General features: G+C 35.4%; 1 protein-coding gene across 2 annotated transcripts in view; it reads left to right on the top strand.

Annotated features, from left to right (window-relative positions):
• Positions 1-17,997, top strand: part of TPR (translocated promoter region, nuclear basket protein) — a 67,886-nt gene that overhangs the window by 49,262 nt on the left and 627 nt on the right. Inside the window, exons 40-51 of one of the 2 annotated variants that reach the window (XM_044000243.1) lie at positions 997-1,077; positions 2,738-2,938; positions 3,978-4,112; positions 5,457-5,544; positions 7,022-7,203; positions 8,642-8,710; positions 9,852-9,943; positions 10,476-10,582; positions 11,220-11,315; positions 11,492-11,648; positions 15,780-15,898; positions 17,781-17,879. In XM_044000243.1, coding sequence (XP_043856178.1) covers positions 997-1,077; positions 2,738-2,938; positions 3,978-4,112; positions 5,457-5,544; positions 7,022-7,203; positions 8,642-8,710; positions 9,852-9,943; positions 10,476-10,582; positions 11,220-11,315; positions 11,492-11,648; positions 15,780-15,898; positions 17,781-17,879 — 1,426 coding nt within the window. Of the gene's footprint in view, positions 1-996; positions 1,078-2,737; positions 2,939-3,977; positions 4,113-5,456; positions 5,545-7,021; positions 7,204-8,641; positions 8,711-9,848; positions 9,944-10,475; positions 10,583-11,219; positions 11,316-11,491; positions 11,649-15,779; positions 15,899-17,780; positions 17,880-17,997 lie in introns of both variants that reach the window. The other variant, XM_044000242.1, reaches the window with a different exon arrangement.

Below are 17,997 nucleotides of genomic sequence, written 5' to 3'. Positions count from 1 at the left end.
GGTGGATGTAGAAAGAGAGTAAATTGCAAGGAAAATCTCTGCATAAGAAATATCCTGAGGTAATGACTAAATAATTGTGAACCATAATCATTTTAAACAGGAAAGATCTAATACAACAAATAAATTTAGAATGTGCCATAAAATATTAAAATGAATTTGGGCCTTTATTTTATTTTTCATGTGATAATGAACTGCCTTATAAGTGTAAATATAATGAAATGGCTTTTTAGTCCCACATACCCAAAACTCCTATATTTATTCTAGTGGCTTGTTTTCTTTGTGCCTTCAACATGTACTAACAATAAGCTTTGATTTATGTACACCAAAGAAAAAATAATAATGTTGTTTAGTCTTAAGTAACTCTTTTAAAAACAGTTGTGTACATTTTATATCCAAACCTAAAGAATCCATAGATAGTTTGGGGGAGAGAAAAAGAGGGTGAGCTATGATTTTTTTTAATAATTGTATTTTAATATAATTTATATTTATATATGTAAATATATATAATAAATATAAATAAATATAATTTCCTTTATATATCTATATATTTTATTTTATATATTTAAAAACATTCTGAAAGGGTCCACAGGCCTCACCAAACTACCAAAGGGTTCCTTGACACAAAAATGATTATGAACCTAGAGCAAAGAATATAAAAAGATGAACTATTTCTTTCTAGGTCATTTACTTATAATTCTATAATTGCCAAATGCTACACATTTCCTCTAGATTATTAATGACTTTAGTACTAATAACAGTCTAGATATTAGACCTTTTAAATCTGAATTAAAATTAAAATCTTGCTTTTTATCCTTTTTATCTTCCTCCTTTAGAGTAAATTTTTCTTATTATATTTGATAGTTTTAGTATAGTGGAATATTGCTTAAATATACTTATTAGATTTTAAGACTCTTAAGACTATCATCTTCTTCAAATACCTAAAGGGTTAATTGTAAGCAAAACATTATCTTTCATTTTCTAAACATGATGATTCAGGAGGAAGTTATGGCAGAAGAGAGCAATGATGGGGAGGTTGAGCCCCTTGTAAATCAGGATTCACAAGATTCTATTGGAGAAGTAAGTATAGTACAAATGAATTTAAGTAATAAAGTAACAAATGACTTGGAATTAGTTTTGTTTTTATAAAGGTTAACATCTGGGAATTTAAAAAATTTCTTATGATTTTCCTTTTCATTCGATATGCAATTTTGCTCAGTCTTACTAGTTTCTAAAACTTGCCCCCAAAATTATCCCCAACATTAGGTGAATTTTATTATAGCCGCAGGGAACTGATAGAGAAAAGGCTTTATTATCCAGCATTTGGGATTCAACATCAAGGTTAACTGAAGTTATATGACCCGACTTCTTTTGCCTTATTGGTTCTTTTGTTTTCATAAAACATCTATCAATTGGATCAGAACTGGACTCTAACCTCTGAATGGAGCTAAACAGAGAAATAAAGTGTTATTTTCAGAGTGAGGAAAAATGCTTCCTAGCAAGGAGCAAGACTCATGTGCTGGGGCCCCACCCGGGGGCAGGTAGTGTGGAGAGATCTCAATACTTAACACTAGTGGCTACCCAGTGAGCTGTAGTCCTGACAATGAGGGAACAGCAAGCATGAGGCAAGTTTGATTCATTGCAGGATTTTCCGAGTTTGTCCACTGTTTGCCTTTGATCAGAGAACACCTGGTGAATTATGTGACTTAACCCAGAGCAGGGAGATAGATCATCCAGAGGGTGATCGGAAAAGATTGTTGTCCTACCAGGCTCAGGGAGCAGCTTGCCTGCTGGGCTTTAGCTCTGGAAATGGGGTCTAAATTTTATTTTGTCACATTATTTTTCAAAACAGACTTGTGAAGCTTTTCTATTAATAGAGAAGTCATAATTTTTAGGTGATTTGTTCCCAAGTAATAATTAACTAAATTTGTTGTCCAAATAAATTTTTTGCTTAATTTAACTGTCTTTGAAGTAAGAGATTCAATTGCCAACTCTATTTTTCCTTTAGTAGATACAGCAAGTCAAACCTTTAAATGCAAAGATAGTGGAGAATTATATCCTTTGGGGGGGGGGTGCAATTGGGGTTAAGTGACTTGCCCAGGGTCACACAGCTAGTCAGTGTTAAGTGTCTGAGGCCGGATTTGAACTTAGGTCCTCCTGAATCCAGGGCCAGTGCTCTATCCACTGCACCACCTAGCTGCCCCGAATTATATCCTTTTACCATTATGTTTCAGTGTCAGAACTAAAAGAAAATAATTGGTAATGTGTGAATTTCCATTTTCACATTTTACACCTACCATGAAAACAATTTTTCTTAGGCAGACCAAATTCTACTGTTGGTTTTGAAGTAATTCACAAAGGCATTTTGATCTGTCCTTCAACTTTTTGAATCAGTAAACAATTCTTTTTCTAGTATACTGACTTTAAGCCAAACCTGTAGATCAGAGAATTGATTTTTTTTTAAATGACTGCTGCGATTTTAGAAGAAACACATTTTGATTATATTTCGTCCTTTTAATTTTTTTCCATGGTGATGAATGTTATTTTTCTTGGGTGGCAAGTAGTTAATGGTACGTTGTAGCAGCTGCCATGGCTTATTTTGAGAGACATATTGATCAAATAAGTTAGGGCATTTGAAAGATATTTTTTATTTAGATATTATTATTATTAGTTTTCTTTTGGCTAAGCATAGCCTAAAAGTCACTCCTTATTTCAGCATATTTAATTATGTTTTTTTAAGGGAGTCACTCAGGGAGATTATACTCCTATGGAGGACAGTGAAGAAACCTCTCAGTCCCTTCAAATTGATCTTGGACCCCTGCAGTCAGATCAGCAGACGTCATCATCTGTCCCGGATGCCCAGTCCAAAGGAGATGATGTCATTGTTATAGACAGTGATGATGATGACGACGACGATGATGAAAATGATGGTGAACAAGAGGTAAAGGTGGTGTGGAATTGGCTCAGAATCACAGGCTCTATTTAGTCTGGATGATGCAATATAAATTCTATGAATAAATACTAATTTTCTCCCATGCCTGGTTAAGTATTCTTACCCCTTTTCTGAGCTTTTGGTCTTCATATTTTATAACATTATAAAGTTTAGTAAGATATAATTGCAGTTAGGTTTTAATTCTTTTTTTTATGGCTTTAGGATCCTTGGGTATTTACTCTGAACAATGCAACTTAATGCTTTTAATAAATTGTTATCGGAGATATTCAAGCTCTCTTGGTTCCTCGGGGACCCATTACTTGTGTAACTAGACTGACCACCTAATGTAGAGAGATACCCTATCATTCAGTGCTTTTGAAGGAAAAGACTGAAAGGACATCTTGCCCTGCTCCTTCTGAAAAAAAGTTACCCTGGCAGTGTGGCACCTTCCTAGGTTTTCCTGTAGGAGGAGAGAGAGATTCTGTGATGCTTCTTTGGATAAGGAACTTTATTTTTTTCTAAGCCTAACTTACTTCTTCTTAGAGGTCATGGGGAATTCTGGTCTGCTACATAGAAGCAGATTAGGGTGAGAATGAAATCGGCAGTTTTTTACACATTTAGCATTATTCCTTTAACAGATTTTGTCATCTATAATTCTTTATAGATGTTACTATACCTTCTTCTAAAAAGCAAGTCAGTTACACATGTTATTATGTGTAAAATGGAGTACCTGAGGACTTGTGGGTGGTGGGGAGGTCTCATTTGGATACCTTGTTTGCTGTCTGATTTTGTTACATAGACCAAGCCATAAGCATTTATTGTTCCCAAGGTATTTCTCATAGGTAGTATGGCCTAAAGGAATGAATTTCATTTTGAGCATTAACTCTAAAAAGTATGTTGTAGTTGAACTTACCAGTATACTACAGTTGTAATACTTCATTCTTTCTGGTCAGCACCTGTTCATTTGAATTAACTGTGTATTAGAATAGGCACCTCAGCTGGCCTACCTAAACGTTTTTTATTTGCAATTTTGGACTTTTCCTAATAGGACTACGAGGATGATGATGACGAGGATGACGATGATGACGATGAAGACACGGGGATGGGAGATGAAGGTGAAGATAGTAATGAAGGCACTGGTAGTGCAGATGGCAATGACGCCTATGAAGCTGATGATGCTGAGGTAAAACATAATCTTTGCTTTAGAGAAATTATCCTGTGTCTTATGTCTTATCTCGAACAAGTTATTACCAATAATGCAAAAATTGTCACAAGTAATCCGAAGCCAATTTAATATACCCTAATGCATTGAATGTTTTGAACTTAGTTTTCAATTTCATCTGCTCTTTTTTAGTATCTTCCAGTAGTCATAACTTGTTCTAAAAGTTATCTTGACTTTAAACTCAAATTCTCCAGCTCCAAACAATCTAGAAAGGCATAAATTATAGACCGACAACAAATTTATCAGAAATTTTGAATTTATTAAAAAATGTTCACGAATGTTTACAAACTCTTTGAAGTCTTACAGAAATAACAATATTTTCAGTGAATCAAAGTAGTATTAATGTTATATTCTTCAGCTTTGGACTAAATGAAAGATTATTTGGGGACCTCCTTGGATATTTTAATTGGAGTTAAACTTGGAGAAGCATTATAGTGTAGTAGAAAGAATATTGAAGTTGGAATCCTACTTCCAGTATGTAATACCTACAGTACCAAGTGGGAAATTATTTTGGCTCTCTGAGCTTTAAAGAAATGATAGCTATATAAAACGCTACTTCATAGGGTTAGTCTAAGGATTAAATGAAGTCATAGATCTAGGGACTACATAGTCCAAACTCCCCATTTTACAGATGAAAAAACATAACTTCATAACCCTTAAAGCATGATAAAAATGCAAGATATTATTGTTAGTAGCTCCTTTGGCAAGACTTGTGCAGTTTTCAAATTTGGTACATTAAAGCACTCTGTAAAATGTCTATTATTTCAAAATCAAATTTGTATTGAAGTTATTACTAAATTTATAACTATTTCTTGAGATTTTAGATATTTAGATTAATAGCTACTCTTGTATTTCTGAAGATATGGCAAATGTATCACAAAATAAAGGACTTAAAAATAATAAAATTTTAGAACTGAAAAGTGCCTTGTAGATCAGAACATTAGTTCAGTTCTGATTTTATAAACTCAGTCACAGGTTCAGACTAGGGTGGTAACTTAAACACAAGTAGTTAATTCCTGCCAAGTGTAGACAAGGACACAGTTACCTAACTCTTAGTACAGTGTTCTTTCTAGCGTATCACAGTGTCTCTTGTTTTTGTGTTATTACAAGGACATATCTATAGAAATGTGGTCTTAAATTGCCAGCTTTATCTGAAATCAGATGTCAATTTGTTACTGCCTAAAATTGCTTATTTGTTATTCCATTTGTTAATATGTTCCTGTTTCACTCTAGATAATTTATTGTGCACTATAGTATTAAATGCTATTCATTTGTACTGAGTCATCAGAGTGGTTTTATATTCAGGGTGGTAATGGTACTGATCCAGGTACCGAAACAGAAGAAAGTACAGGAGGGGAAAGTAACCAGAGAGCTGCAGATTCTCAGAATGGTGGTAAGATTAAAAGATGTGTTTTTTGTTTGGGCCGGGGTGAGGGGGGGGTTATTATTAGTATGGGGGTGAGAATTATATTTCGCTTGTTTTTTTTTTTTAATTTTTTTGGGGCAATGAGGGTTAAGTGACTCGCCCAGAGTCACACCGCTAGTAAGTGTCAAGTGTCTGGGGTCAGATTTGAACTCAGATCCTCCTGAATCCAGGGCTGGTGCTTTATCCACTGTGCCACTTAGCTGCCCTTCACTTGTTTTTTAAAGCAAAAACAAAAGAACCTTTTTCTCTCTGAATTTACTGTAGATTTGTTTCAAAATACATCGCTGATTTGTACAAAACGGGTTGATCCTGACCGTAATTTAGGTTATAACTTCAAAGAGAATTAATGTGTTAGTGGACTGAATTCAAATTCCATAGGTATAAATAGGTGGAAATGATAAGTTCCTTACCTCACTAGACTGTAAAGGTCAATTGAAAATATGTGAAATTTTTGAAAAGTATACATCAGAATGGGTATAATAATGGTTAATGCTCTCTTGCATTGCTTATGTTTTTAGGTGGAATTGTTTTAAAAAACAACAAAGCTATTAATTTCTCCTTTGTCTTCTGCAACCAGCAGGGGTCAGTCTAAGCTTCTAAAGGAATAATAAGCTAAGCTACATATGTGAAAGATGTCTGAATTTGTGATTTTGTAATGAAAATCACAGCATCACAGATTTATAGCTGGAAGGTACCTCAGAAGTCATCTATTCTAATTCTTCATTTTACAGATAAGAAAACCAAGGTATAGAGAGGTTATGTAATTTTCATTTATAGGTTGATTTATACTTCAGAATTGATTGGTGGAATTTCTAAGCACTGGTCCAGTCAACAATGTAAAATCCTGTTCTAACTTCCATAACAGGATATTTCCATCTTTATACTACCTGAAGGAACCAAACAGCGAAAGACAATAAGTGAAGTATTTACCTTAGAAGAAAGGCTCCCCTAACATGCTGTTCCATTGTGGTATAGAAGTGATCCCATCTCAGCAGCTAGTTCAGCAGCTTTGATAGCAGAGCATGAATACTGACAGATCCTTCCAAGCCAGAAAAGCTTCTTTGTGTATGGATCCAGGCCAAACTATGTCCTTTGTACCAAGGACCAAACTAAAGTTTGGAGAGTCTCATTATCAGATTGGTTACAGGGTGTTGGATTTTATGCCCAAGAAACCCCTGAAGACCTACTGAGTTGTAAAGGAGTTGTAATCTTTATTAATAGAGGACAAAGCAATAAAATTACAGATCAGTCCTTAAAGTGTTAAAGTAGAAGCCAAGGCCTGTGGTTTCATTATTTTTCAAGACTAATCTGATTGCTCTCAGATATTCTGAAATGTATCTTACTACTTTATTCAGATGGTTAAAACACTGCTAACAGGAATATTTAATCAAAAATGTCTGTTCAGCCAGTGGTGACAATTTTGTATTGTTTCTTTTCCCTAAAGGTGAAGGAGTTTCTCTTACAGAATCATCTCTGTCCCATGAGAATTCTAGAGAACAACAACCGTCATCAGCATCTGAAAGACAGGGTCCTCGGGCACCTCAGTCACCCCGAAGACCACCTCACCCACTTCCCCCACGGCTAACTATCCATGCCCCTCCTCAGGAGTTGGGACCCCCAGTCCAGGTACTAAAAAGGGCTATATATTTTTTAAGGATCTGACTTGTAGAAAATACATTAGCTTTTTCTATTTTTCACTTTTTTTTTTTTTAGATAATATTTTTTCCATTTACTGGTATCGAATATATTCTTAAATTACTGAAACAACTGATTTCTCTTGGATTTCTTCTTCCTCAAATATGGCAGTGATTTATTTGCTGGCTTATGTAAGTGGTGAGAATTTTAGAAAGAACAAGGCAAAACAGTGAGTGGGTGTAATTTGGAATTACTGTAGTCATGGTTGATAGAAAAAATTGGTCACTATTTCCATTGTTAAAAGCAAAATTTTGACTAGGTTGAATTTCAAATAAAATTTGGTCTAGCAACTAGTTACATTTTCTTTGGAGGAAAAGAAATCTTAGTCTTCAGTTTTGTTTTGTTTTCTTAAGGATATATGGTTTGCTATTTATGCTCATGTATTTTTGTACCTGCATACTCATACTTGTAAATTTCTAGATTATGTAGGTATGTTTTGTATTGAATTTCAGTCTGATGCTTTTTAGCTGCAGTGGGTTTGGGCAAATCTAGGTATTAGTAGCTAGTTTTGAATAGTAGTAACAAGGGTTTAAAGGTGAACCTGTATTCCACGTTTATACCCCATGATATCTACTAATTCTGTGTATGTCTATTTAGAGAAAGAGAAAGTGTGTGAGGGATGGGTATGGGTGGGTGAGTGTGTTTAAAATGACATCATCGTGGACAAAAATGACATTAATACTTGACTAGAGGATATGTGGTAACCATGGAAATTTACCATAGAGAACCTATAAACTTCTTCGGAAGTCAGAAGTTATTTAGAGCCATAAAGTATAAGGGGCTGGGACTTTAAATAGAAAAAGGAATAAGCATAAGCCTTAGTTTAATTATAGAAAATATATAGAATTATATAATATCTTTACTATTAGTAAAAACAAGTCTGGTAATAACTTATTAGCTTAATTAGTTAATGTGCATTTGAAAAGAAAGCTTCATTTTTTTTTAATTACACTTTCATTTATATTTGCTTTCTCTATCCTTAGTCCAAATTAATGGGTTTTATTGTTTTTTTTTTTAATCCAAGATCCAGATCATTACACGATTCCTAATGTGATTAAAGACTAATGTTTGAATTTTGGCAATTCAGTGATTAGCTAGTCAGCTGCTTCTATTTTTCTTTACTGGGGTTTTTTTTGAGGGGTGGGGTTGGTTAAATCCCTTAGAAAATAACATCCTAGGGGCAGCTAGGTGGTGCAGTGGATAGAGCACTGGCCCTGGATTCAGGAGGACCTGAGTTCAAATGTAGCCTCAGACATTTGACACTTACTAGCTGTGTGACCCTGGGCAAGTCACTTAACCCCTCATTGCCCCGCAAAAAAAAAAAAAGAAAGAAAGAAAAAAGAACATCCTATTATTCCTTACCACACAGAGAATCCAGATGACACGAAGACAGTCAGTTGGACGAGGGCTTCAACTGACTCCTGGGATAGGTGGCATGGTAAGTAACAACTACTAAAGAAAATATTATTGGGATTAAAAGCATGTCCAACTCTGGTTTGTAAGATAACTTAAAAATAGCAATCATATGTTATCTTTTTTTTAAGTGAAGCATGTGGCAAAATAAAATTCTTTCCTTGGGGAGCAATATCCTTATTCAATGGCTTTTGCTTCTAAAAACTTCCAGAGTTAAATTAAAATATTCATAAATTGGCTCTCCATGTTATATTCACATCTGAGCCTCATTCTCTCTTGCCTGTACTATTATAATAGCCTACTTAACATACTATCTCCCTTTGTCAGCGTCTCTCCACAGCTACCACATTTTTATTTGTAATGCACAAGTCTGACCATTCCATTCTCCTGCTCAACAAAGTCCAATGGTTCCGTATTGCCTCTAGGATTTGAACTTCTCTGCTTGGCATTTAATGCCTTCGCAATATGGCTACAACCTATCTTTCTTAAGATGATGATACATTACCTCTCCCCTCCACCAGCCCCCATACTCTATAATCCAACTAAATTGGCCAACTTGTTGTTCTCTGTGTACAACACTTCATCTCCATGCCCTTGTACAGACACCTATGAGCAACTCTCCCCTCACCTCCCTACTTCCACTCCACCCTCATTCTTGCTCTACCTCTTTCATCCTTTCCTTTCAGATAGTTGTCTCCCATAAGTGACCTTTCTTGACCCCTTGGTTTTTAATATTCTTGTACCCCATATATTAGTGTATATATTTGGTACTTGTTTATATGTGTACTTACGTGTGACCTTGTGAGCAGGGACTGATTCACTTTTGTCTTTGTATGCCCAGCACCTAGTGTGGTACCTGACAGAGAGAAGTTTTGTGTTCTTCTGAATATGGAGTTAATGGGTTTAATAATGATGCCAGTATCCTCAACCAGTCTACAAAGGCTAGAGTTTCTGTTGGTTGTCAATTCCTTTATCTCTTTTCTGTTGGAAATAGTTTGTCACTTTGATTGAATCATAAGGAAACTTGGGGAATCTGTAGCAGTTCAGATCTAGCAAAAGGTGAAAATTATCAGTTCAGCTTGATCCTCAAACACCTTCTACATGCACGCCCTGTTCTAAATACTGAATACTTGTGTAGCTTTTAATTTTAGTCTTTGCTTTAGCAGCAGCACTTTTTTGATGATGAAGATAGAACTGTGCCAAGTACCCCAACTCTTGTGGTACCACATCGTACAGATGGATTTGCAGAAGCAATTCAGTAAGTCATGATGTGAATAATTAATTTTTTTCCTGTTTTCCTTTTCCCTCCTTTTTTCCTTATAAAATTGTCTAATTGTTCATAAGAATTTTATATATTCATTTACAAACATTGAGATATAAGTAAAAAAATTCTAGTTCTTTGGATGTGTTGTTTTTTAATTCCAAAAAAGAATCCATACATACCCATACTTTTTATTCCCAACCTGATTTATTCCAATTATCTAATTTATTCCTATTATCCAGCTTACTTCTAAATAGTTTCTCTTCAGCATCAATTGTTATATTTCAGCGAGTGTAAGAAATACAAATTAGTTTAAATAGTAACATGATTAAAACATCAGTTTATGCCCCTCAAATATACACAATGCTTTCTGTAAACCAAGTATAAATGATACTTGGAATAACGTGTTCATTTCTGGACTTGAAATTCTTTTTTTTTCACTTGTAATTATTTTAAAATAACGTACTTTTTGACAAAAGAAACCATAGGTTGGATTTTGCGAAATTTCAGCTAGAAATTTGTTTTCTAGTTCTCCTCAGGTTGCTGGTGTTCCTAGGTTCCGGTTTGGACCCCCTGAAGATATGCCACAAACAAGTTCTAGCCACTCAGATCTTGGTCAGCTTGCATCTCAAGGAGGTAAATAAACCTTGAAATCACCTGAATTTTCATATTCTAAATAATGGGATAGGTAAGTCACCAGAGCTTGGTGAAAGATTTGTGTGCCGTGTGTGTGTCATTAGTCTATAATTAAGTCCTTAGGCTTGCTTTTGCTGGAAGCTCTTCTGAGCTTCACATATATAGCTCTGTATTGGTATCCTTTCATGTGTCTTATTTACCAGCTTAACTGTAAATTTCTTGATAGGAAGGACTGTATCTTATTTCTTTGCCTCATACATAATATGTACTTAATAACTATTAAATGGATAATATATAGGATTGCACAGTAGCAAGTACAGTATCTTTCATGCATATAGATGCTTACTAAATGTTTAACTAAATTCAGTTCTTTCCCTTTGGTGCTGAGAAAAATATATTAATAAAAGGGACTGTTTATGACAAATATAAGAAAAAATAAAGCCTATATTTAGAACTTTAAATGTTTCCAAAGAATCATGATTTCTGCTTGATCTGCTGATTAAAAATGACCCAACTGAATATTTCAATAGGCTTTACATGGTGATAGATAACTTCATTTTCACCTTAATAGCGCTCAGGAGTCTTGTTTTTTTTTCTCATAGGCATTTAGTGAGGTCATTAATACAATTGTCTTTAGGCTTAGGTATGTATGAAACACCCCTCTTCCTAGCACATGAAGAAGAATCTGGTGGCCGAAGTGTTCCTACCACTCCCCTACAAGTTGCAGCTCCAGGTAAGTTTTAGTCTGTAAAACATGATGCCAGATGCCTGGGATTAGTAGTCGGTTTAATTGTGTATAACAAATCTCTTGCAAAAATGGAAACTGTTGTCTGACCCTTCCCATTTCTTCCTAAATATTGTGTGCTGAGGGGTTTAGAAAATTAAATTGTTTTTCCTGTCTTTTTGAAGTGACTGTATTTACCGAAAGTACTACTTCTGATACTTCTGAGCATGCATCTCAGTCTGTTCCAATGGTGACAACATCTACTGGCACTTTATCCACAACTGCAGAAACAGGGACAGGTGATGATGGAGATGAAGTGTTTGTGGAGACAGAGCCTGAAGGGTAATATGTTTACTTGATAAATAGTGCTTTCTTTGGGTGCTAGTGGGGTAAATAACAGTGGGATGAAATTTATTCCTGTCTGAATTTTTAAATAAGAATTTACTATTTCCAGATTGAATTGTTTACCACAAAGCAAGTTTCTTAGTCCCTTTCTTATGTTGTTGGTTCCTGTGTGCCAACAAAATACTGAATAATGATTCCCCTGTGTTATTAGCTTGGATAATTGAGATTTGCCTTTACAAGAAGGGAAGTTTTTGAAAATCAAGTGATTACCCTCTGACTCAAGAGAGCAATTTCATTTCTGTAACTACTGGTTACCTCTGAAATGCCATTTTAAATACTTATGTCATTGAGTCATTTTAATTAGTTGTTGGAAACATTCACCTTATTGACCAAAATTAAAAACTTTAAAACATAGTTGATTTCATCATTAAGCTAACCACAATGGTTTTTAAAAATCATTTAGAATGATTTATTTTAGGACATATTAGTAATCCTGGTTTTTTACATAGTAGTTCTAAGGGGCAGTGTAGTGAAAGTCCAGAGAATGCAGTCTGAAAAGTCCCAGCTTGAGTTCCCAGTTCTTCCAGTAATTCAGTGGAAGGACTTGATCAAGTTAACTTTCATTTCATCTGTAAAATGAAGGGAGTGAACATGGTGATTTCTAAAGTAAGTTTGAGGTCTAAAATTTTGATGGAATATTTTTTTCTCATACTTTGATGAAAATTGGCAGATTCACATTCTTAAAAGAGCTGTGAAAATGAACTTGATTTTGTCACAGTTTGTCAACTCTATGAAAGTTGGGCACTAGTAGTACTGAATGTTCTGACTAAAAATGAGTAAGTCACTATTTGGGCCTCATGGACACATATTTAAACCTCCTTCAGCTCCCCCCAGCAAATCACTACATAGCTCCCTAGGATGTTGAATATTGCCTCTATGAAAAGGAATTGTTGCTTTTAAGGACATCTTAACAGTGATGATTTAATGGAGTCCCCACTAAAGCAAACTACAAGAAATTTCCCTTAGATGCTCTCAATTTTTTTTGTTTTTTATCAGAACCCAATTTCAGTGCATGATCAAATATTTCTCGTTTATATTTCTTTGTATGCTATTGGCAGGATGGGGGGGGGGACCATTAAATTCAAATCTTAAAATAGCATTTTTATCACCTGCAAAATGGCTCTATAGCCTAGCTTTCTGATGGTTTGGGTGATGGAAAAGTGCTGCTAGTACTAACTAAATAGGTTTGAGCTTTAAAAATAGTATGAAATTTAGTTGTAACCAGCTTTGTTTATTTGTGGTAATGAAGGATAATTTAAATACATGGATAGTATAAAAATCATGTTTGAGTAAGAAAATCTGCTACTTCTTCATTAAGAGCTAGTTACCAGAAGTTTAAGTCATTGCTTAGTATTTAAAGGCATTTTATTTCTGCCTGGGGGTGCAAACAAGCATTCAAATTACCAAAAAGCCCAAGGAAAAAGAAGCAAGGATTCTGGTAATCCACAAACTATATGGTCATCTCTTTACTACTAAGAATGTCTTTAAGCACTTGAAAGAACACTAAAATGCTTTGTAAAATACTGGTCCTGATAAGTAAACCAATTTTTTATTACTTCCTTTTGAAGCCTGTGTAGTTTCAAAGAAAGGGAAAACATGGCTTAATGTTAAAATAATTAAAAAATAAAAATCAAAGCTTAGGAAATCTTACTAGATAAAAGAAAAGAAACTTTGGGGAAGGGATTGGGATTGGAGTACAGTTTGTCCTGTAAAGAATTAATTGGTTTTTTTTGTTTGTTTTTTTTTTTTTAATGTATGAGGTATTTTATTTTTTCCATTACATGTAAAGATAGTTCTCAACTTTTGTTTATACATGCTTTACAATTTCAGATTTTTCTCCCTCCCACCCCTCCCTCCCCCCTCCCCTAGACAGCAGGTAATCTGATATAGGTTATATCTATATATCTCCATACATATACATATAGATATAGATATACATACACACACACACACATATATATATACACATAATAACATTAATCCTATTTCTGCATTAATCCTGTTACAAGAGAAAGAATCAGAGCAGTGATGCAAAACCTCAAAATAGAAAGAAAAAAACCAACAGCACCCAAAACAAAAGAAATAATATGGTTCAATCAGCATCTATACTCCACAGTTCTTTCTTTTTTTTTCTTGGATTTGGAGATCCTCTTCTATCATGAGTTCCCTGGAACTCTTCTGTACCATTGCATTGGTGAGAAGAATATAGTCCATCACAGTAGGTCAACACTCAATGTTGATGATACTGTGTACAATGTTCTTCTGGTTCTGCTCATCTCACTCATCATCAGCTCACGTAAGACCCTCCAGGTTTCTCTGAACTCTTCCTGCTCATCATTTCTTACAGCACAATAGTATTCCATTGTATTCATATACCACAACTTGTCCAGCCATTCCCCAATGGATGGGCACCCCCTCAACTTCCAATTCCTTGCTACCACGTAAAGAGCAGCTATAAATATTTTTGTACATGTGGGTCCCTTTCCCCCTTCCATGATTTCTTTGGGCAAAAGACCTAAAAGTGGGATTGCTGGGTCAAAGGGTATGCACAGCTTTATCGCCCTTTGGGCATAATTCCAAATTGCTCTCCAGAATGGTTGGATCAGCTCACAGCTCCACCAACAATGCATTAGTGTTCCAGAATTAATTGTTATTTTGAGGTTTTTATGCCTCCGAGCACTGGCCTGAGGCTCCGCAAACTGCATGGTGCTCCACCCACAGGTTGTAGCTGATGCCATGGCGCTGGCACCTCAAGTCATCACCACTCGCTGATGCCTGCATAGGCCTGGAAAAATTATAATGATTGGAAGCTTAGTGAGGGCAGTCATATGACTGTCAGAGCAGCCATCCCATTGGCTAGGGCTGTGTGGGAGTTTTCTGGGATTGGGGGAGGAGAATTGGGCATTCTAGCAGGAAAGGCGACAGGAGTTCAGCTGCTATGCTCAGCTGATTCCTGGGCTGTGGTATCTTTTCAGGTTGTATAATTTCCCTTCCCCCATTTTATTTCCTTTCCCTTGATCCTACTGATCGTGTGTGTGTGTGTGTGTGTGTGTGTGTGTGTTTATTTGTTTAAGTTCGTTCTTGTTAAAATAAATCCTATTCTGTTTTGAGGAAGGCTGCGAGTCTCCTTCCTTGCCCCAATATTGTGGCGAGCCGCTTAGCTAACACTCCCCAATTAAAAATTGGTCCCCACAGTTCCAAACCATCTTTGTGGAAAACTCTTAACTGATACAGATCAGCAGCTGCTTTACAACTTGGGGGAGGCCTAGAGAGTTGCCTGGGGCACTAAAAAGTTAAATAACCTACCTATCTGGTGATAAACTGCATTTCATCCACTAGCCAAGCTACTCCTTGTCTTGTTACTTTTGAAAGAAAATCTAGAGGAATTTCCCTAAGGATTTAATATTTTGTAAATGAACGTCCATTATATGCATCACAGAATTCAGAATGGAAAGGGCCTTAGTGATCACCTAGCAAAGAGGCCTTTCTGTATGCTTGAGAAAGATTTTGTCTTATATTTATCAGCATTTAGTTATAGTTATCAGCATCTGTTAAGGGCTAAAATTCTAGCTATTCTGTCTAAAATATCTAATGAGTGGTCGCCAATAAATTGTAAGCTTTAACAAGAGTTAGACCTTTAAGCATTTATTAAGGAGAATAAGAATTTGGTAAAGAGAGAAGAAAGGCCTAGATAATTATGGGGAGGAGCTTCTGAAGTAAGTTCTTCAAACCAGTTAAGGCTTATTGGACCTAAATCTGATTCACTGCACCATGTCTCCACTTCTGCTCCTAGACTTTCAGAAATGTGTTTTGGTGTATTAACCTATGTCTAATTTGCAAAGATCTGGCCCTCTTAAAGGAGAGGAATACAATGAAAATTTTACATTTTGTTCTTTGAAGATTAATGGTGTTGATGCCAGCTGACTATAAGTAAAAGGTTTTCACTGTGGTTTTTTAAAAGAATTCAACTGAGTAATTTCTATTTTACTTCCATGGTCTTCTGAAGTTTCATTTTACTACCAGAAACATTTTTGTAGTTCCTAATGGATTTTCTTTTTTCCTCATTAGAATTAGTTCAGAAGCAGGCCTAGAGATTGATAGCCAACAGGAGGAAGAGCCTGTTCAGGCGTCTGATGAGTCCGATCTTCCTTCTACCAGCCAAGATCCTCCATCCAGCTCTTCTGCAGGTACATTCTGTTGCTTTGACTAGAATATAGGTGCAACCAGTCTGTTCTTAATACCATCTCCTCTAATTAATGATAATAGCAACACATATTTACTTATAACGTGCTTTAGGGCTTTCAGAATATTTTCTTCACTTTATCCCTGTGAGGTACGGTGAAAAGAATCGTTTCCAAATTTTAAAGACAAGGAAAGTTCTGAGAAGTTAAGTGACTTCACTCATGATTCCACAATTAGTGTCTGAGGCAGTACTCAGACCCAAATCAAAGATCTTTTTAATATACCTATACTGTTTCTATCACAGGGTCACTTACTTTTGCATGTGTTTACACGGATAGATGTAAGTTTGCATATGTATATAGATATACAACTTTAAGTAGAGGAATATTGAGTTCATTTTTAAGTCAATGTTACAAAAGTTTTCAATCATTGATATAATAATATATTGATCCCCCAATGATCTGCTCAGAGCATTTTTTTTTTTTTTGCTCTGGATTATTTTATTGGTCCCAAAGCCAAACACCTATACCCCCACCCCTCCTTATTTTGCTGTGTCACAAAACTCACTCTTTGTTAGGCTATTCAACATTAGAGGGGAAAACAAATCATCAGGTTTTGTAATGTTTCCTTCTAGAATTTTCTGGGCCAATTACAAGGAAAGGAGGATAGCACTTTCTATAGTAGAGAAACATAATTACTGATATTTATATTGTACGTTAAGGTTTACAAAGTACTCTCCATGTATTTTCTCATTTTTATCTTCACTGTAAGAATGTGAAAAATGAGTATTATTCCCATTTCACAGATGAGAAAACTGAGGTACTTAAAAGTTAAGTGACTTTACCCTGTCACATAGCTGGTAAATTTCATATTGCTGGGCTTGAATTTGTGTCTCTTAACTCCCAACAACAGCTAGTGTTCGTGCTCGCCTCTTTCTCTTTCTCTCTGTCACGCGTGTGTGCATGCACACACACATACACACACTCACTCACTCACCCCTACATGAAAAGTGGCACTCACTTCTGGAAATTCAGGACACTTTTTAGCCACACTAAAATTCAAAGCATATTTTCTCCTAAACACTGTTGCCTAGTTTGTATTAATGTAGTCTGTCTGAAATTTTCTGTTACCATCAACGCTTTTTTCTATTGCCAAAGTTGAGAAATATATGAGTTTAGATTTTTTTTTTTTATCTTTAAAATTTTTTTTTTGGTGAGGCAGTGAGGGTTAAGTGACTTGCCCAGGGTCACACAGCTGCTAGGAAGTGTCAAGTGTCTAAGGCCACATTTGAACTCAGGTCCTCCTGACTCCAGGGCCGGTGCTTCCACTGCACCACCTAGCTGCTGCCCCCTAGATTCTTTTCTGATGTACCCTCCTCCTGAGAGGTTTTTTTTCCCCTAAGAAATATAAATATGAAGTAAACTTCAAAAGTGTAGCTATCCATATGTAGCATGTAAAGTTCATAGTAATGGTTTGAGTCCTTTCCTTTTCATGAGACTTTTACTTTAAGAAAAGGGAACTGTTAAGATTAAGATATTTTAATCAAAGAATAAGTGAAGCATAAAATGTAGTGTTTTTCTTGATAAATTATTTTGACTTGAGAAATAGCAATAATAATTTTTAACTGTTTAGAATAGATAGATAAAATAGTTCAGTCTGAGATTTTTTAATAATATGAAATTAAATTAATATTCAGTTGACTAAATAATATTTAATAGTCAAAGAAAAAGATAAGCACTTTGTTCTGAGGTTTTTATTTGTTTTAAAAAATTCACCATGTTACATGACTAAATAGTTTTTAAAAACATTGAATCTAAAGGACATTCATGCAATTAGCTTTTGCTTCAGTAACAAACTTAGTTAATCTCAGCTATCTTCTCTTCTCAGATACTAGCAGTAGTCAACCTAAACCTTTCAGACGGGTTAGGCTTCAGCCTCAGACTTTCAGGACAGGAGTCCGGGGTCGTCAGTTTAACCGACAGAGAGGTAAGATTCTCCCATGACTAAGAATATGGTTGGGATGGGGACAAAGGGGGGGAGGAGGGAGAAGTAGTTCATATGAATCAGAACAAGTGTCCTAAACCTGAGCAAATTAACATCATCT

This window comes from Dromiciops gliroides, chromosome 4 (assembly GCF_019393635.1).
Source record: "Dromiciops gliroides isolate mDroGli1 chromosome 4, mDroGli1.pri, whole genome shotgun sequence".
In the NCBI taxonomy this organism is placed as follows: Eukaryota; Metazoa; Chordata; class Mammalia; order Microbiotheria; family Microbiotheriidae; genus Dromiciops; species Dromiciops gliroides.
Note: the sequence above shows the minus strand (reverse complement) of the source record. Positions and strands in the feature narration are given on the sequence as shown.